The sequence below is a fragment of the Bombina bombina genome, chromosome 1 (genome assembly GCF_027579735.1).
Source record: "Bombina bombina isolate aBomBom1 chromosome 1, aBomBom1.pri, whole genome shotgun sequence".
In the NCBI taxonomy this organism is placed as follows: domain Eukaryota; kingdom Metazoa; phylum Chordata; class Amphibia; order Anura; family Bombinatoridae; genus Bombina; species Bombina bombina.
Window position 1 is genome coordinate 1,193,730,106 of NC_069499.1, and position 21,290 is coordinate 1,193,751,395.

The 21,290-nt window shown below is 40.4% G+C and overlaps 2 protein-coding genes across 2 annotated transcripts in view; both read right to left on the bottom strand.

Annotated features, from left to right (window-relative positions):
* The window catches only part of ASB16 (ankyrin repeat and SOCS box containing 16), a 95,789-nt gene extending 80,403 nt beyond the window's left edge, over positions 1-15,386 (bottom strand). Inside the window, exon 1 of the mRNA XM_053700057.1 lies at positions 14,914-15,386. Within this exon, the coding sequence (XP_053556032.1) occupies positions 14,914-15,226 (313 nt within the window). The 5' untranslated portion in view covers positions 15,227-15,386. The remainder of the gene's footprint in view (positions 1-14,913) is intronic.
* A 427-nt stretch (positions 15,387-15,813) lies between these two features.
* HROB (homologous recombination factor with OB-fold) overlaps positions 15,814-21,290 on the bottom strand; it is a 108,153-nt gene continuing 102,676 nt past the window's right edge. The window contains exon 10 of the mRNA XM_053700060.1: positions 15,814-16,638. Within this exon, the coding sequence (XP_053556035.1) occupies positions 16,589-16,638 (50 nt within the window). The 3' untranslated portion in view covers positions 15,814-16,588. The remainder of the gene's footprint in view (positions 16,639-21,290) is intronic.

Genomic DNA, 21,290 nt, shown 5'->3' on the forward strand with positions numbered 1-21,290 from the left:
ACTCGATCCGTACAAAGACCCGCATGGGAAGACAAAACAACATGTCTGTCCTCCAGCTTATACTAAAATAATGCCATGTGCCCCTCATTACACGCACTTTACACAATAAAGCGCAACCTCAGTGAATGTCTTCTGTCAAGCCAGTTATAACATCATAACTACAGCCAGCAAACCGCATCTCCCAGCGTCAGCCCACACAGCATATTTAAAGTGAAACACCAAACACACTATTAAATAATCACAAGAAAAAGGAATTCCAGGTACACCATGTCTTCTATAGTGCATACCGATTACCCCTCCCCAGTTAGGGAATAATGTCAGCCTGTTCTGATGCATCAGGTCTCCCCAGAAACAAAAGACTGAACATACCTTAATGCTGCTTGTAGCATGACACAGTTCTCCACACTGAAGATATTTCTTTACACTACCTTCAACCGCTCTGTGGGAACCAGCAGGATCTTAGATACGTTTGCTGAGATCATCAACATCAGGGCAGAAAAATAATATGTCTCCACTCCTCCTGGGAAGTTATAGACTGACTATTTCTGACGATATTGGGTCACAATATGAAGACCAACGAGGAATGTGATTTTCATTACTTATTATGTCCTAATACCATGTTGGTTGATTTATGTCTTTATAACTTTTTATTGTATATTTGATCCGAATTCTCAATAAAAACGTAAAAAAAAAATAAAAAAAAAAAAAAAATTAAAAAACGTTATGTCACTTTAAGAAAAAATCTTAACTGCAGAAAAAAAAAAAAATTATGCTAAAATGTATTGAAGTCAAATTTTAATCAAAGTCCCTCGAACCTCTATACCTCAGATTAGCTGAGATCTTACCGCACCGGGTGGAGTTGAAACTATTAAAGGGAAGAACTCTCAAACATGCAGATCCGCTCAATCAGCCGTCAGATATGCTGTTGGCTCTGAAAACTGTGATCCAGATCTGTAAAACAGTTACTATAGCCAGAAAATGCGATAGTCTTATCCACAGAGGAAAAACACCCGTACTGGATATTCACTCCACTCTCACTGTAGACAAGCAGAAGAGCAGAGTACATGTGATCGGACTGAGAAAAGAAACTGTGCCACTGAAAAAGCGCACATTTTTGTCTGACAAAATAAAACCAACGTTGAACACCGTAATACTCTCATGCACTATTAGTCTCAAATAAATAAAAAACTCACACTTTGGCTGAAGGGTTATTTAGAGTGTATAGCTCAGTCTTTCTTAATAAAAAAGGTTGAAAATTAACCCCTAAAAGCCTCATTAAATTAGTGCCTGCCAGACTGCCCAAGTATTAACCCCTAAGGGTTATAACATGTCCCATATGAAGATCAATAAGAGGGATTAACCTCCCAATTGCTGTCCTTCAGTACCTAGAAGGCAAATGCACTTACCTGTGGATCCAAGTGCAGGGCAGAAACAGCTTCTTAGTTTTGATAAACACTCCACTCTCTATCAGGGACCTGAAGAAAAAGAAAGAGCAGAGTAACCAACCCTGGCTTTCTATGAAGGGGTAGTAATAATGTTAGAAATAAAGCAAAAAGATAACCTCGCCGCTTTCGAACTGCTAATAGCTACCATTACTCTTACTAAAGAGATTGACATGGACAAATAGCCCCTAATCCTTGCTTGCAGGGAAAAGTACCCATAAAAGGATTAAATATCTTCAGACACCATCTTCGCACATCCTCCATTGACAAAGGCAAAGAGAATGACTGGGGATTAAGGGAAGTTACACATAACAGCTTTGCTGGGGTGCTCTTTGCCAGCTCCTGCTGGCTAGGAATTGAATATCCCACTAGTAATTGGAATGACGTTGTGAACTCCCCATTCCATAGGAAAGAAATCATGTTTGTTTATCAGTACAGTAAGATGTCACCATTGTTTGCTTATGTTTTTCCCCCTGCACTTCTTCCAGATCTACCTCATTCATCTGTTCCAGATCGGAGTCAGAATCTGTCCTTTTTTGGTTAAGAATTCTAAATTATTGGAAGAAACTTAGCTTCAGGCCTAACTGAAATATTTTTGGACAGGGTTTCGCTATCTACCCTGAATTTGAAATTATTCTGGCATTCTACTAAGATGGGTCCTTGTATTGTATTATGGGTAATTTTTAGATTATTAAGATACTTCCTGCTAGTTACATAATTCATCCAGATTTTCAAGTGGCTGGTGCAGATAAATTGAAGTTCAGAAGACCTGGGACTCTTGTATCCATCATGGACATCTTCAATATTTTATTAAGTGGAAGGGTTATAGTGCTCCTCACCTTTTACACCAAATTCCATCTTCAGCATCCCTTTTGCCCCAGATGCGCCCGAAGGTTGCTCTTTAGGAGGGGGGCTATGTAATGATCTGAAGAGCAGTAAGAATCATACTACTGTTACCTCCAGTGCTGGTAAGAGGTCCTAGGAGTATGCTGAAATTAAGGTATTGTCTGCAGGAGGTTTTGTCCAGGGCTGGGAGTTTTGGATTAAAGGAAAACGAAACCCATTTTTCTTTCTTTCATGATTCAGATAAAGCTTATTATTGTAAACAATTTTTCAATTTACTTCTATTATCTAATTAGTTTGGTTCTCTTTGTATCCTTTGTTGAAGAGGATAGCTAGGTAAGCTCAGGAGCTGGTGATTGGTGGCTGCACATATATGCTTCATGTTATTGGCTCACCCAGTGCATAAACTAGCTCCCAGTAGTGCATTACTGCTGTTTCAACAAAGGATACCAAGAGAATAAAGCAAATTAGATGATAGAAGTAAATTGTAAAGTTGTTTGGCCTCCATGAAGATGTGCTTTTAAGTTAAAAACACTAGAACAGCGCTATTTGTATTCTTTCCATCAGAAGTACCTTTGCAGTTTCCTGGCCGCCAAGAGTGAATGGTTCCTTTCTACATCTGTTCAGTTATTGGTTGTTTCACATGGAGACCATAGCAATCCTGTTCCTCGCTTAGCTTTCTGGTTTTGACCGTGGCAAGTTCTCTGGCTTATGTCACCGGTTTGTCCCTTATCTGTGCAGAAGATATTGAATCTCCTTTTATTGTGATGCCTGGCTGCTGATGAATTATCTGGTTCTGATCCCTGGCTTTCCTTAATTGCTCTTAATTTACATTTTCCACCTTGTCCTGCAAAAAGCTGCCATTGTTTATAATAAGCACAAGCCAATTGATAAGGATGAGAATTTTTATGTTCATTCCTGCCAATTTGTAGATCGTATGTTAGGTAGCATTTCTTATTGTGACTACACGGCCTCATTGTTTTATACCAATAAACAGTTGCAATGGATATATGTATTGTACAGCAATTCTTAAACTAGAAGCATCTGGTAACCATAGCTCATTGGACCACATGATATATGGCGTGCTTTACTGGTACACAACACCTAATACTTGGTTTGCTTGGGAATATGCACAATATTTATGTCTGTAAGTAAAAGTTTTTGTGTTTTGTTTTTAAAAATTTTTTATTATGCTCCATTTAATAAAGTTTTTATACATAGCCAAAACGTAATAAGTATTTGAGCGGTTTTATAACTGTTGCAATAATACTTTGATTTAATTTCCATGGTATTATGTGGTTACTCTGGTAAGAGGTATAAGAACCTCAGGGACAAAATTATATATATTATATATACATTTAAAAAAAAACAAAAAACAAACAGACAAGTTTTCCCCAGATTATCACATCTCTTTACACAAAACAAAGAGGTGGTCAATGTCCCTTTAAGTTGCAAATCGATGTGCATGAAACATCCTTATAATATAAATTCAAAATCAATAAGTGAAATTTTAACAGACCCAAAAAAAACAAAAAAACAATTTATGTAAGAACTTAACTGATAAATTAATTTCTTTCATATTGGCAAGAGTCCATGAGCTAGTGACGTATGGGATATACAATCCTACCAGGAGGGGCAAAGTTTCCCAAACCTCAAAATGCCTATAAATACACCCCTCACCACACCCACAATTCAGTTTAACGAATAGCCAAGTAGTGGGGTGATAAAGAAAGGAGTAAAAAGCATCAACAATCAACAAAGGAATTTGGAAATAATTGAGCTTTATACAAAAAAAAAAAAAAAAACACCATAAAAAAGGGTGGGCATCAGGGACTCTTGCCAATATGAAATAACAGAATTTATGTTTACCTGATAAATTACTTTCTCCAACGGTGTGTCCGGTCCACGGCGTCATCCTTACTTGTGGGATATTCTCCTCCCCAACAGGAAATGGCAAAGAGCCCAGCAAAGCTGGTCACATGATCCCTCCTAGGCTCCGCCTTCCCCAGTCATTCGACCGACGTAAAGGAGGAATATTTGCATAGGAGAAAACCATATGATACCGTGGTGACTGTAGTTAAAGAAAATAAATTATCAGACCTGATTAAAAAACCAGGGCGGGCCAACATAGGTGTGTCCGGTCCACGGCGTCATCCTTACTTGTGGGAACCAATACCAAAGCTTTAGGACACGGATGAAGGGAGGGAGCAAATCAGGTCACCTAGATGGAAGGCACCACGGCTTGCAAAACCTTTCTCCCAAAAATAGCCTCAGAAGAAGCAAAAGTATCAAACTTGTAAAATTTAGTAAAAGTGTGCAGTGAAGACCAAGTCGCTGCCTTACATATCTGATCAACAGAAGCCTCGTTCTTGAAGGCCCATGTGGAAGCCACAGCCCTAGTGGAATGAGCTGTGATTCTTTCAGGAGGCTGCCGTCCGGCAGTCTCGTAAGCCAATCTGATGATGCTTTTAATCCAAAAAGAGAGAGAGGTAGAAGTTGCTTTTTGACCTCTCCTTTTACCAGAATAAACAACAAACAAGGAAGATGTTTGTCTAAAATCCTTTGTAGCATCTAAATAGAATTTTAGAGCACGAACAACATCCAAATTGTGCAACAAACGTTCCTTCTTTGAAACTGGATTCGGACACAAAGAAGGCACGACTATCTCCTGGTTAATGTTTTTGTTAGAAACAACTTTCGGAAGAAAACCAGGTTTAGTACGTAAAACCACCTTATCTGCATGGAACACCAGATAAGGAGGAGAACACTGCAGAGCAGATAATTCTGAAACTCTTCTAGCAGAAGAAATTGCAACCAAAAACAAAACTTTCCAAGATAATAACTTAATATCAACGGAATGTAAGGGTTCAAACGGAACCCCCTGAAGAACTGAAAGAACTAAATTGAGACTCCAAGGAGTCAAAGGTTTGTAAACAGGCTTGATTCTAACCAGAGCCTGAACAAAGGCTTGAACATCTGGCACAGCTGCCAGTTTTTTGTGAAGTAACACAGACAAGGCAGAAATCTGTCCCTTCAAGGAACTAGCAGATAATCCTTTCTCCAAACCTTCTTGAAGGAAGGATAGAATCTTAGGATTTTTTACCTTGTCCCAAGGGAATCCTTTAGATTCACACCAACAGATATATTTTTTCCATATTTTGTGGTAAATTTTTCTAGTTACAGGCTTTCTGGCCTGAACAAGAGTATCAATGACAGAATCTGAGAACCCTCGCTTTGATAAGATCAAGCGTTCAATCTCCAAGCAGTCAGTTGGAGTGAGACCAGATTCGGATGTTCGAACGGACCTTGAACAAGAAGGTCTCGTCTCAAAGGTAGCTTCCATGGTGGAGCCGATGACATATTCACCAGGTCTGCATACCAAGTCCTGCGTGGCCACGCAGGAGCTATCAAGATCACCGATGCTCTCTCCTGATTGATCCTGTGGAACCTCCCCCTTGGGGGAAGCCCCTTGAATTCCAGAAGATAACCTTGGGAGACTATTTCTAGCGCCCAAGGATCCAGAACATCTCTTGCCCAAGCCTGAGCGAAGAGAGAGAGTCTGCCCCCCACCAGATCCGGTCCCGGATCGGGGGCCAACATCTCATGCTGTCTTGGTAGCAGTGGCAGGTTTCTTGGCCTGCTTTCCTTTGTTCCAGCCTTGCATTGGTCTCCAGGCTGGCTTGGCTTGAGAAGTATTACCCTCTTGCTTAGAGGACGTAGCACTTGGGGCTGGTCCGTTTCTGCGAAAGGGACGAAAATTAGGTTTATTTTTGGCCTTGAAAGACCTATCCTGAGGAAGGGCGTGGCCCTTGCCCCCAGTGATATCAGAGATAATCTCTTTCAAGTCAGGGCCAAACAGTGTTTTCCCCTTGAAAGGAATGTTAAGCAATTTGTTCTTGGAAGACGCATCCGCTGACCAAGATTTTAACCAAAGCGCTCTGCGCGCCACAATAGCAAAACCAGAATTTTTCGCCGCTAACTTAGCCAATTGCAAAGTGGCGTCTAGGGTGAAAGAATTAGCCAATTTGAGAGCACGAATTCTGTCCATAATCTCCTCATAAGAAGAAGAATTATTATTGATCGCCTTTTCTAGCTCATCGAACCAGAAACACGCGGCTGTAGTGACAGGAACAATGCATGAAATTGGTTGTAGAAGGTAACCTTGCTGAACAAACATCTTTTTAAGCAAACCTTCTAATTTTTTATCCATAGGATCTTTGAAAGCACAACTATCTTCTATGGGTATAGTGGTGCGTTTGTTTAGAGTAGAAACCGCCCCCTCGACCTTGGGGACTGTCTGCCATAAGTCCTTTCTGGGGTCGACCATAGGAAACAATTTTTAAAATATGGGGGGAGGGACGAAAGGTATACCGGGCCTTTCCCATTCTTTATTTACAATGTCCGCCACCCGCTTGGGTATAGGAAAAGCTTCGGGGGGCCCCGGGACCTCTAGGAACTTGTCCATTTTACATAGTTTCTCTGGAATGACCAAATTCTCACAATCATCCAGAGTGGATAACACCTCCTTAAGCAGAGCGCGGAGATGTTCCAATTTAAATTTAAATGTAATCACATCAGGTTCAGCTTGTTGAGAAATTTTCCCTGAATCTGAAATTTCTCCCTCAGACAAAACCTCCCTGGCCCCCTCAGACTGGTGTAGGGGCCCTTCATAACCAATATCATCAGCGTCCTCATGCTCTTCAGTATTTTCTAAAACAGAGCAGTCGCGCTTTCGCTGATAAGTGGGCATTTTGGCTAAAATGTTTTTGATAGAATTATCCATTACAGCCGTTAATTGTTGCATAGTAAGGAGAATTGGCGCGCTAGATGTACTAGGGGCCTCCTGTGTGGGCAAGACTGGTGTAGACGAAGGAGGGGATGATGCAGTACCATGCTTACTCCCCTCACTTGAGGAATCATCTTGGGCATCATTTTCTCTAAATTTTGTGTCACATAAATCACATCTATTTAAATGAGAAGGAACCTTGGCTTCCCCACATTCAGAACACAGTCTATCTGGTAGTTCAGACATGTTAAACAGGCAAAAACTTGATAACAAAGTACAAAAAAACGTTTTAATATAAACCGTTACTGTCACTTTAAATTTTAAACTGAACACACTTTATTACTGCAATTGCGAAAAAGTATGAAGGAATTGTTCAATTTTCACCACAGTGTCTTAAAGCCTTAAAAGTATTGCACACCAAATTTGGAAGCTTTAACCCTTAAAATAACGGAACCGGAGCCGTTTTTATATTTAACCCCTTTACAGTCCCTGGTATCTGCTTTGCTGAGACCCAACCAAGCCCAAAGGGGAATACGATACCAAATGACGCCTTCAGAAAGTCTTTTCTATGTATCAGAGCTCCTCACACATGCATCTGCATGTCATGCTTCTCAAAAACAAGTGCGCAATACAGGCGCGAAAATGAGACTCTGTCTATGATTAGGGAAAGCCCCTAGAGAATAAGGTGTCCAATACAGTGCCTGCCGGTTATTTTACATAATTCCCAAGATTAAAATAATTCCTCAAGGCTATGGAGTATAAAATATAAATCGATTTAGCCCAGAAAATGTCTACAGTCTTAGAAAGCCCTTGTGAAGCCCTTTTTTTCTTTCTGTAATAAAAATGGCTTACCGGATCCCATAGGGAAAATGACAGCTTCCAGCATTACATCGTCTTGTTAGAATGTGTCATACCTCAAGCAGCAAAAGTCTGCTCACTGTTCCCCCAACTGAAGTTAATTCCTCTCAACAGTCCTGTGTGGAACAGCCATCGATTTTAGTAACGGTTGCTAAAATCATTTTCCTCTTACAAACAGAAATCTTCATCTCTTTTCTGTTTCAGAGTAAATAGTACATACCAGCACTATTTTAAAATAACAAACTCTTGATTGAATAATAAAAACTACAGTTAAACACTAAAAAACTCTAAGCCATCTCCGTGGAGATGTTGCCTGTACAACGGCAAAGAGAATGACTGGGGAAGGCGGAGCCTAGGAGGGATCATGTGACCAGCTTTGCTGGGCTCTTTGCCATTTCCTGTTGGGGAGGAGAATATCCCACAAGTAAGGATGACGCTGTGGACCGGACACACCTATGTTGGAGAAAAATTAATTTATCAGGTAGGTTCTTACATAAATTATGTTTTCTTTCATGTAATTGGCAAGAGTCCATAAGCTAGTGACGTATGGGATAGCAATACCCAAGATGTGGAACTTCACGCAAGAGTCACTAGAGAGGGAGGGATAAAAACAGCCATTTTTCGCTGAAGAAAATTAATCCACAACCCAAAATAAGTTTATTCTCATAAATGAAAGAAAAAAAACCTTAAATCATAAGCAGAAGAATCAAACTGAAACAGCTGCCTGAAGAACTTTTCTACCAAAAACTGCTTCCGAAGAAGCAAATACATCAAAACGGTAGAATTTAGTAAATGTATGCAAAGACCAAGTTGCTGCTTTGCAAATCTGATCAACAGAAGCTTCATTTCTAAAAGCCCACAAAGTGTAGACTGATCTAGTAGAATGAGCTGTAATTCTCTGAGGCGGGGCTTGACCCGACTCCAAATAAGCTTGATGAATTAAAAGCTTTAACCACGATGCCAAGGAAACGGCAGAAGCCTTCTGACCTTTCCTAGGACCAGAAAAGATAACAAATAGACTAGAAGTCTTCCTGAAATCTTTAGTAGCTTCAACATAAATATTTCAGAGCTCTCACCACATCCAAAGAATGTAAAGATCTCTTCAAAGAATTCTTAGGATTAGGACACAAGGAAGGGACAACAATTTCTCTACTAATGTTGTTAGAATTCACAACCTTAGGTAAGAATTTAAATGAAGTCCACAAAACTACCTTATCCTGATGAAAAATCAGAAAAGGAGATTCGCAAGAGAGCAGATAATTCAGAAACTCTTCTAGCAGAAGAGATGGCCAAAAGAAACACTTTCCAAGAAAGTAGTTTAATGTCCAAAGAATGCATAGGCTCAAATGGAGGAGCCTGTAAAGCCTTCAAAACCAAATTAAGACTCCAAGGAGGAGATTGATTTAATGACAGGCTTGATACGAATCAAAGCCTGAACAAAACAGTGAATATCAGGAAGTTTAGCAATCTTTCTATGAAATAAAACAGAAAGAGCAGATATTTGTCCCTTCAAGGAACTTGCAGACAAACCCTTACCCAAACCATCCTGAAGAAACTGTAAAATTCTAGGAATTCTAAAAGAATTAATCACAGAATCAGAGAAACCTCTATAACTAAGCACTAAGTGTTCAATTTCCATACCTTCAAATTTAATGATTTGAGATCCTGATGGAAAAACGGACCTTGAGACAGAAGGTCCGGCCTTAATGGAAGTGGCCAAGGTTGGCAACTGGACATCCGAACAAGATCCGCATACCAAAACCTGTGAGGCCATTCTGGAGCCACCAGCAGCACAAACGATTGCTCCATGATGATTTTGGAGATCACTCTTGGAAGAAGAACTAGAGGCAGGAAAATATAAGCAGGTTGATAACACCAAGGAAGTGTCAACGCATCCACTGCTTCCGCCTGAGGATCCCTGGACCTGGACAGGTACCTGGGAAGTTTCTTGTTTAGATGAGAAGCCATCAGATCTATTTCTGGAAGATCCCACATCTGAACAACCTGAGAAAACACATCTGGATGGAGGGACCACTCCCTCGGATGTAAAGTCTGACGGCTGAGATAATCTGCTTCCCAATTGTCTACATCTGGGATATGAACCGCAGAAATTAGACAGGAGCTGGATTCCGCCCAAGCAAGTATCCGGGATACTTCTTTCATAGCTTTTGGACTGAGTCCCACCCTGATGATTGACACATGCCACAGTTGTGATACTGTCTGTCTGAAAACAAATGTTGCTGTCAGAGATCCCCAAACAGCTACCCAGCCTGAAAGACTTGCATCTGTTGTGATCACAGTCCAGGTTGGACGAACAAAAGAGGCCCCTAGATATATACGATGGTGATCTAACCACCAAGTCAGAGATAGTCGAACATTGGGATTTAAGGATATTAAATTGTGATATCCGTGTAAAATCCCTGCACCGTTGGTTCAGCATACAAAGCTGGAGAGGTCTCATATGAAAACGAGCAAAGGGGATAGCGTCCGATGCTGCAGTCATGAGACCTAAAGCTTCCATGCACATAGCTACTGAAGGGAATGATAGAGACTGAAGGTTCCGACAGGCTGCAACCAATTTTAAACGTCTCTTGTCTGTTAGAGACAGAGTCATGGACACTGAATCTATCTGGAAACCTAAAAAGGTGACCCTTGTCTGAGGAATCAAATACATTTTTGGTAAATTGATCCTCCAACCATGTTTTCGAAGAAACACCACTAGTTGATTCATGTGAGATTCTGCAGAACGTAAAGACTGAGCTAGTACCATTGGATATTGTCCAAATAAGGAAACACCGCAATACCCCACTCTCTGATTAGGGAGTAGGGCACCGAGAACCTTTGAAAAGATTCTTGGAGCTATCGCTAGGCCAAAAGGAAGAGGGACAAATTGGTAATGCTTGTCTAGAAAAGAGAACCTCAGAAACTGATAATGATCTGGATGAATCGGAATAAGAAGATATGCATCCTTTAAGTCTATTGTGGACATATAATGCCCTTGCTGAACAAAAGGCAGAATAGTCCTTATAGTCACCATTTTGAAAGTTGGTACTCTTCTCACAGCAGGTCTTACTCTGAATCCTATTCGGTACCCCTGAGAGACAATACTCAGAATCCATTGATTTTGGACAGAATTTGTCCAAACATCCTTGAAAAACCTTAATCTGCCCCCTACCAGCTGAGCTGGAATGAGGGCCGCACCTTCATGCGGACTTGGGGACTGGCTTTAATTTCTTAAATGGCTTGGATTTATTCCAATTTGAAGAAGGTTTCCAATTGGAAACAGATTCCTTGGGGGAAGGATTAGGTTTTTGTTCCTTATTTTATTGAAAGGAACGAAAACAGTTAGAAGCTTTAGATTTACCCTTAGGTCTTTTATCCTGAGGCAAAAAAACTCCCTTCCCCCAAGTGACAGTTGAAATAATCGAATCCAACTGAGAACCAAATAACTTATTACCTTGGAAAGAAAGATAGCAATCTGGACTTAGAAGTCATGTCAGCATTCCAAGATTTAAGCCATAAAGCTCTTCTAGCTAAAATAGCTAAAGACATAGATTTAACATCGATTTTGATATCAAAAATGGCATCACAAAAAAAATGATTAGCATGTTGAAGCAAGCGAACAATGCTAGACAAATCAGAATCTAATTCTTGCTGCACTAAAGTTTCCAACCAAAAAGTTCAGCCAAAGAAATTGCAGGCCTGAGAAGATGACCCGAATATAAATAGGCTTTCCTTAGATAAGATTTAAGTTTCCTATCTAAAGGATCTTTAAAAGAAGAACTATCTTCCATAGGAAGAGTAGATAGCCCCATCAACTTTGGGGATCTTTTACAAAACTCCAATGTAACTGCTGGCAAAGGATACCATTTTTTTAAACCTTTAAGAAGGAATAAAAGAAGTACCAGGCCTTTTCCATTCCTTAGAAATCATATCAAAAATAGCATCAGGAACTGGAAAAACCTCTGGAGTAACCACAGGAGGTTTAGAAACAGAATTTAAACGTTTACTAGTTTTAATATAAAGAGGACTAGGTTTCCTCAATATCCAATGTAATTAACACTTCTTTTAACAAAGAACGAATATACTCTATTTTAAATAAATAAGTAGATTTGTCAGTGTCAATATCTGAGGAAGGATCTTCTGAATCAGATAGATCCTCATCAGAGATTACTGATTGGGATCTGACTTATGTGCTGTTCTGTTTACTTCATGAGATACACGGCCTAATGGGAAAATTAGTTTATTGAGATCACCACAAACTCGGACGAAATGCGTGCAGAGATTGTTCACGTTGTGTCTCTGCACTCTCCAAACCAGCTCCATACTGATCAATCCCAGCTCAATCCCCAGACTTGGTACAGCATCGACAGAGGTGGTGGAAAACATTTGGATCCAGAGTATTCGAGAACAGCTACATGAGCAGATACATTGACGTGCTGATTATTCTTTTTATTCCTGTAAGTTGCCACTTAGCTGTGTGTGCATTTGCTTATTAAACATCTTTCACTTGAGTCGGGCTGCGCCTGTCTTCTCTTGTTTTTTTCAGATCCTCATCAGAAGATAATTCAGTATGTTGTTGGTCATTTGAAATTTCATCAACTTTATGAGAAGTTTTAAAAGACCTTTTACGTTTATTAGAAGGCTGAATGGCAGACAAAGCCTTCTGAATAGAATCAACAATAAATTATTTTAAATTCACAGGTATATCTTGTACATTAGATGTTGAAGGAACAGCAACAGGCAATGTACTATTACTGATGGACACATTATCTGCATATGAAAGTTTATCATGACAACTATTACAAACCACAGCTGGAGATATAATCTCCACAAGTTTACAACAAATGCACTTAGCTTTGGTAGAACTGTTATCAGGCAGCAGGGTTCCAATAGTGATATCTGAGACAGGATCAGATTGAGACATCTTGCAAATGTAAGAGAAAAAAACAACAACATATAAAGCAAAATTATCAATTTCCTTATATGGCAGTTTCAGGAATGGTTAAAAAATGCAGACAGCATAGCCCTCTGATAGAGAAAAAAGGCAAGAGGCATATAGGAAAGGGGTTTAAAATAATGAAAATATTTGGCACCAAGTATGACGCACAACACAAACAGAAATTTATTCTTTGCGCTAACAACATCCGGAAATGACGCACTTGCGTCATTGAAGACACAACCTTGTGAAAGGACGCCGGAAGTGACGAATTTTGCGTCATCGAATGTAACAGCGCCAAAAATGACGCAATATACTTTGGCATTTTGCGCCCTCGCGAGCCTAATTCTGCCCCCGAATTTAAAATGACAGTCAATTGAAAAAAAAAAAAACTATACCCCAGGTAAGAAATAAATTTTTCCTAAAAACTGCATTTCCCATATATGAAACTGACAGTCTGCAAATGAAATATACTGAAAACCTGAATCATGGCAAATTATAAGTACAATACATATATTTAGAACTTAATATAAATACATAAAGTGCCAAACCATAGCTGAGAGTGTCTTAAGTAATAAAAACATACTTCCCAAGAGACACCCATCCACATATAACAGATAGCCAAACCAGTACTGAAACAGTTATCAGTAGACTTAATGGAATATGAGAGTATATGGCCGATCTGAAAAGGGAGGTAGGAGATGAATCTCTACGACCAATAACAGAGAACCTATGAAATAGATCTCCCGTGAGGAAAACCATTCAATAGGTGATACTCCCTTTACATCCCTCTGACCATTCACTGTACTCAGAGGAATCGGGCTTCAACAATGCTGAGAAGCGCATATCAACGTAGAAATCTTAGCACAAACTTACTTCACCACCTCCATAGGAGGCAAATTGTGGGTGTGGTGAGGGGTGTATTTATAGGCATTTTGAGGTTTTGGAAACTTTGCCCTTCCTGGTAGGATTGTATATCCCATATGTCACTAGCTCATGGACTCTTGCCAATTACATGAAAGAAAACTAAATTTGTTTTATAAAGTCAAAAGTTAACAACGTTCAACAAGGAAATTTGTTAAATGGAGATTACCAATATTAAAGTGAGACTTAAATCAAAATTACACTTTGATGATTCAAACGAGCATGTGGTTTTAAGAGACTTTCCAATTTACTTCTATTTTCAGCTTTTGTGCTGTCATTTTATACACATTTTTGAGGCACCAGCTCCTACTGAGCATGTGCAAGAGTTCACACACACATTATATATATATATCTGACTGATGATTGTCACATGGTAAAGGGAGCCAACAAATTGAAGAAAATTTTAAAATTTGTCAGAAAAAAAATTGGGTTTTTTATGTTCCCAAGTATCCCTTAAAATAGCCCTATTACACATAGTCAAAGTTTCATGAATCAGATAGGACATGCAATTTCAAACAACTTTCCAATTTACTTTTATCATCACATTTGCTTTGTTCTCTTGGTATTCTTTGTTGGAAGCTAAACCTAGGTAGGCTCATATGATAATTGCTAAGCCCTTGTAAGTTCCCTAGATCATTTGTGCCCTATATAGCATTGTGCTCACTCCTGTGGAGTTATTTATGAGGCAGCACTGATTGGCTAAAATGCAAGTCTGTCAAAATAATTGAAATAAGGGGCCGTCTGCAAATTAATCACATAGGTAAAAAGTATATTAATATGACTGTTGGTTATGCAAAACTTGGGAATAAGTAATAAAGGGATTATCTATCTTTTAAACAATAAAAATTCTGGGGTAGACTGTCCCTTTAATAAAAAAAAAGTAATCTTCCTGCTTCATAGAATCTAGTCCAATAACTTATCCCATTGGTCTACATAAACACAGCCGATTCCATCTCATATTGCCCCATATAACCCCACTGACTAATCCTAAACCATCCCCATAACCCCTCCCTCTACTTTATTTAACTCATCAGTATATTTATATATTGCCCTAAATCATTCAGTCAAAAGAGTATTCTATTTGTACTATTAAACCAAACCCATTCTGAAAAATATCTCACCCATCTCTTGATTCCACTGCAATTCCTCAGTTACGGTCTCTACTAGTACCTCAGCCGAACGATCCTCTTTGAATATTGCCCGAAGTCTTTCCCCGTCTCCTGTATACAGGGCATTATGGATAGCAGCATCCCTGCAATACTGTTGACTCCGGGAACCTGGGGGCCGGAAGCTGCGGCTGGACGGTAGTATTGCCATGCGAGTGAGACATTGTCTGCTGACTGCCCTCCTTCGATCCTCTCTTTCTAGCTGCTCTCTCTGCTGTTGTAGAGCCCGCAAGGTGGTGTCGGTAAAGGGGAAAGTGTTTCTAGACATTATAAATGGTAATTTGCAGCTTTCAGCAGAAGAACTGCCAGTGATCTAACACTTCTTTCTGAGCAAGTAACTCACAGTGTCCTATTTATAACTCTTGGATTTCTGACACCACATGGTAAACTTATTTTTGCAATGTCACGTTCTTGTGAACATAGCTATGGGCAGGCTTGTCCCTAAAGGGCTTAGCTGCAATTCCCTTTTCCAACAAGTGGGCACTGAAATCCATACTAGACATTATTAAGAAGTTAAGTGTATAGTCAGGAAAATATATAAAAAATAATCAGTAAACAACGTGAGATTTTTTTTATATATAAAATGTTTAGTTATGACTAATGAAACAACTTTGTGTTTTACTTTCATTATTTTGCACCGTTTCATATAAAATTTAGGTCTGAAAACTGTGTTTTTTTTTTTTTTTAATCCTCAAAATTTAAAAAGCACTCGACTTTTCAAGCCTAATCCTGCTACATATCCTTACCTTGTTGGTTTTAACTAATAAACAGCTGAAAAAATTTTTTATGCTACATTACAAATGTGGCTAGCCTTCTCTGCAGAATCAAGCCCATATTAGCTCCTTTACAAACAAGTATTAATCCAGGTGTATTTTATTTACAGTAGAACAGGCACAATATTTGATACACTTGAAATCTTCTATATTTTGTTAACCTCATTTACAAAGACTGAGTTTATTTCTCAAGGCACAAAACTATTGAAAATATACATTACAATATAGGTCCTTGTATTCACAAAGTGTTTATACTCTTTGTATTGTACTGATTCAAATACCATTTTCCAAACAAAGATTAAAGAATTTCTGTGTTTTTCCACACTTTGGGCTTGATTTATCAAGCTACGGTGGACAGGGGCGTACATCTGCGCCCCTGTCCGCCGCAGCTCGCCTCTGGCAGACAGAATTCCACTGGCGGAATTTAACATTGCACGCGAGCTCTATTTTGCACTCGGGTGCAATGCCGCCCACAGCCAATCATGCGCGGGCAGGAGCTGTCAATCTCCCCAGACGAGACCGGGGAGATTAAAATTCTCCACCTAAGACGTAAAGAAGAAGATAGGAAGCAGCAGTCTGATGACCGCTGCTTTATAAATACGGACTGCAGGTTCTCTTGGGAGAAACTGCAGTCGTAGATGAGCGAAGCCTTTGATAAATTAAGCCCTTTGAGGTTTCTGAAGGCAAATGTTACCGTTTTAACAGAAATCCAGCATACTGCATACAGGATAACTCAGCACTTTTCATGTTTTAAGCTGAATAGATGTTTATCTTAATTTGTAGATCAGGAAGTGAAGATTACAATCAGCACCATTGTTTACATTTAAGTGCAATTATGTTATGAATGAGGAAGGATGTCAGTCACCAGGGTCCTCAGGCAGGTCAACAAATAACGAGTCAAGTTCATCTGTAAAGGCAAAAAAGGTGTAGGTGAGGGGGCCATAGACATACTAGAAAATAAAATGGGGAAGGTGTGCTTGGAATCTAGCAAGATAGATAAAACACAAAGAAAATGAGAGAAAGGTTACATGCAAGGGCTTGCTTTGTAGAGCTTTTCTTGAACGAATGGAGGTGTAGTCTTAAAGGGACAGTATAAACCAATTTTCATATAACTGCATGTAATAGACACTACTATAATGAATAATATGCACAGATACTGCTATAAAAATATATATTTTTTAAATTACTTAGAAGCTTCAAGTTTAGCTCTGTTAAAAAGGTTACTTGAACATCCACTGCAAGTGTGAAAAAACAGAATTTATGCTTACCTGATAAATTACTTTCTCCAACGGTGTGTCCGGTCCACGGCGTCATCCTTACTTGTGGGATATTCTCCTCCCCAACAGGAAATGGCAAAGAGCCCAGCAAAGCTGGCCATATAGTCCCTCCTAGGCTCCGCCTACCCCAGTCATTCGACCGACGGACAGGAGGAAATATATATAGGAGAAACCATATGGTAACGTGGTGACTGTAGTTAGAGAAAATAATTCATCAGACCTGATTAAAAAAAAAAAAAAACCAGGGCGGGCCGTGGACCGGACACACCGTTGGAGAAAGTAATTTATCAGGTAAGCATAAATTCTGTTTTCTCCAACATAGGTGTGTCCGGTCCACGGCGTCATCCTTACTTGTGGGAACCAATACCAAAGCTTTAGGACACGGATGAAGGGAGGGAGCAAATCAGGTCACCTAAACGGAAGATACCACGGCTTGCAAAACCTTTCTCCCAAAAATAGCCTCCGAAGAAGCAAAAGAATAAAATTTGTAAAATTTGGCAAAAGAGTGCAGTGAAAACCAAGTCACTGCCTTACATATCTGGTCAACAGGAACCTCATTCTTGAAGGCCCATGTGGAAGCCACAGCCCTAGTGGAGTGAGCTGTGATACTTTCAGGAGGCTGCCGTCCGGCAGTCTCAAAAGCCAATCTGATAATGCTTTTAAGCCAAAAGGAAAGAGAGGTAGAAGTTGCTTTTTTACCTCTCCTTTTACCAGAATAAACAACAAACAAAGAAGATGTTTGTCTAAAATCTTCAGTAGCCTCTAAATAGAATTTTAGAGCACGGACTACGTCCAAATTGTGTAACAAACGTTCCTTCTTTGAAACTGGATTCGGACACAAAGAAGGTACAACTATCTCCTGGTTAATATTTTTGTTGGAAACAACCTTCGGAAGAAGACCAGGCTCAGTACGCAAAACCACCTTATCTGCATGGACCAGATAGGGTGGAGAGCACTGCAGAGCAGATAACTCAGAAACTCTTCTAGCGGAAGAAATTGCAACCTAAAACAAAACTTTCCAAGATAATAACTTAATATCTACGGAATATAAGGGTTCAAACGGAACCCCTTGAAGAACTGAAAGAACTAGATTAAGACTCCAGGGAGGAGTCAAAGGTCTGTAAACAGGCTTGATTCTAACCAGAGCCTGAACAAACGCTTAAACGTCTGGCACAGCTGCCAGCCTTTTGTGAAGTAAAACAGATAAAGCAGAGATCTGTCCCTTCAGAGAACTTGCAGATAATCCTTTCTCCAAACCTTCTTGTAGAAAGGAAAGAATCTTATGAATTTTTATCTTGTTCCATGGGAATCCTTTAGATTCACACCAACAGATATATTTTTTCCATATATTATGGTAAATTTTTCTAGTTACAGGCTTTCTAGCCTGAATAAGAGTATCTATTACAGAATCTGAAAACCCACGCTTTGATAAAATCAAGCGTTCAAACTCCAAGCAGTCAGTTGGAGGGAAACCAGATTTGGATATTCGAATGGACCCTGAATAAGAAGGTCCTGTCTCAAAGGTAGCTTCCATGGTGGAGCCGATGACATATTCACCAGGTCTGCATACCAAGTCCTGCGTGGCCACGCAGGAACTATCAAGATCACCGAAGCCCTCTCCAGATTGATCCTGGCTACCAGCCTGGGAATGAGAGGAAACGGTGGGAATACATAAGCTAGGTTGAAGATCCAAGGTGCTACTATTGTATCCACTAGAGTCGGCTTGGGATCCCTGGATTTGGACCCGTAACAAGGGACCTTGAAGTTCTGACGAGAGGCCATCAGAACCATGTCTGGAATGCCCCATAATTGAGTTATTTGGGCAAAGATTTCCGGATGGAGTTCCCACTCCCCCGGATGCTCCTCCATCGCCAGGGAACTCCTTGTTTCCCCCTGATGGTTGATATATGTAACAGTCGTCATGTTGTCTGATTGAAACCTTATGAATTTGGCCTTTGCTAGTCGAGGCCAAGCCTTGAGAGCATTGAATATCGCTCTCAGTTCCATTATGTTTATCGGGAGAAGAGAGTCTTCCCGAGACCATAGACCCTGAGCTTTCAGGGGTTCCCAGACCGCACCCCAGCCCACCAGACTGGCGTCGGTCGTGACAATGACCTACTCTGGTCTGCGGAAGCTCATTCCCTGTGACAGGTTGTCCAGGGTCAGCCACCAACGGAGTGAATCTCTGGTTATTTGATCTACTTGTATCGTCGGAGACAAGTCTGTATAATCTCCATTCCACTGTCTGAGCATGCACAGGTGTAATGGTCTTAGATGAATTCGTGCAAAAGGAACTATGTCCATTGCCGCAACCATCAAACCTATTACTTCCATGCACTGCGCAATGGAAGGAAGAAGAACAGAATGAAGTACCTGACAAGAGCTTAGAAGTTTTGATTTTCTGGCCTCTGTCAGAAAAATCTTAATTTCTAAGGAAACTATTATTGTTCCCAAGAAGGGAACTCTTGTTGACGCGGACAGAGAACTTTTTTCTATGTTCACTTTCCACCTGTGAGATCTGAGAAAAGCTAGGACAATGTCCGTATGAGCCCTTGCTTTTGACAGAGACGACACTTGAATCAGGATGTCGTCCAAGTAAGGTACTACTGCAATGCCCCTTGGTCTTAGCACCGCTAGAAGGGACCCTAGTACCTTTGTGAAAATCCTTGGAGCAGTGGCTAATCCGAATGGAAGTGCCACAAACTGGTAATGCTTGTCCAGAAAGACGAACCTTAGGAACCGAAGATGTTCCTTGTGGATAGGAATATGTAGATACGCATCCTTTAAATCCACCGTGGTCAGGAATTGACCTTCCTGGATGGTAGGAAGGATCGTTCGAATGGTTACCATTTTGAACGATGAAACCCTTCGAAACTTGTTTAGAGTCTTGAGATCTAAAATTGGTCTGAATGTTCCCTCTTTTTTGGGAATTATGAACAGGTTGGAGTAAAAACCCATCCCTTGTTCTCCTAATGGAACAGGATGAATCACTCCCATGCTTAACAGGTCTTCTACACAGTGTAAGAATGCCTGTCTTATTTGGTTCGAAGATAATTGAGACCTGTGGAACCTTCCCCTTGGGGGTAGTTCCCTGAATTCCAGGAGATAACCTTGAGAAACTATTTCTAGCGCCCAAGGATCCTGAACATCTCTTGCCCAAGCCTGAGCAAAGAGAGAAAGTCTGCCCCCCACCAGATCCGGTCCCAGATCGGGGCCAACACTTCATGCTGTTTTGGTAGCAGTGGCAGGTTTCTTGGCCTGCTTACCCTTGTTCCAGCCTTGCATCGGTCTCCAGGCTGGCTTGGTTTGAGAAGTATTACCCTCTTGCTTAGAGGGTGTAGAATTTGAGGCTGGTCCGTTTCTGCGAAAGGGACGAAAATTTGGCTTATTTTTAGCCTTAAAAGACCTATCCAGAGGAAGGGCGTGGCCCTTTCCCCCAGAGATGTCTGAAATAATCTCTTTCAAGTCAGGGCCAAACAGTGCTTTACCCTTGAAAGGGATGTTAAGCAATTTGGTCTTGGAGAACACCTCCGCTGACCAAGACTTTAGCAAAAGCGCTCTGCGCGCCACGATAGCAAACCCTGAATTATTCGCTGCTAATCTAGCTAATTGCAAAGCGGCATCTAAAATAAAAGAGTTAGCCAATTTAAGTGCTTGAACTCTGTCCAAAACCTCCTCGTACGAAGATTCTTTATTGAGCAACTTTTCTAGTTCTTCGAACCAGAAACACGCAGCTGTAGTGACAGGAACAATGCATGAAATTGGTTGTAGAAGGTAACCTTGCTGAACAAACATCTTTTTAAGCAAACCCTCTAACCTTTAATCCATAGGATCTTGAAAGCACAACTATCTTCTATAGTAATAGAAGTGCGTTTGTTTAGAGTAGAAACCGCCCCCTCGACCTTGGGGACTGTATGCCATAAGTCCTTTCTGGGGTCGACTATAGGAAATAATTTCTTAAATATAGGGGGAGGAACAAAAGGTATGCCGGGCCTTTCCCACTCCTTATTTACTATGTCCGCCACCCGCTTGGGTATAGGAAAAGCATTGGGGGGCACCGGAACCTCTAGGAACTTGTCCATCTTACCTAATTTCTCTGGAATGACCAAATTGTCACAATCATCCAGAGTAGATAATACCTCCTTAAGTAGTGCGTGGAGATGTTCTAATTTAAATTTAAAAGTTACAACATCAGGTTCTGCTTGTTGAGAAATTTTCCCTGATCTGAAATTTCTCCCTCAGACAAAACCTCCCTCCTGGCCCCTTCAGATTGGTGTGAGGG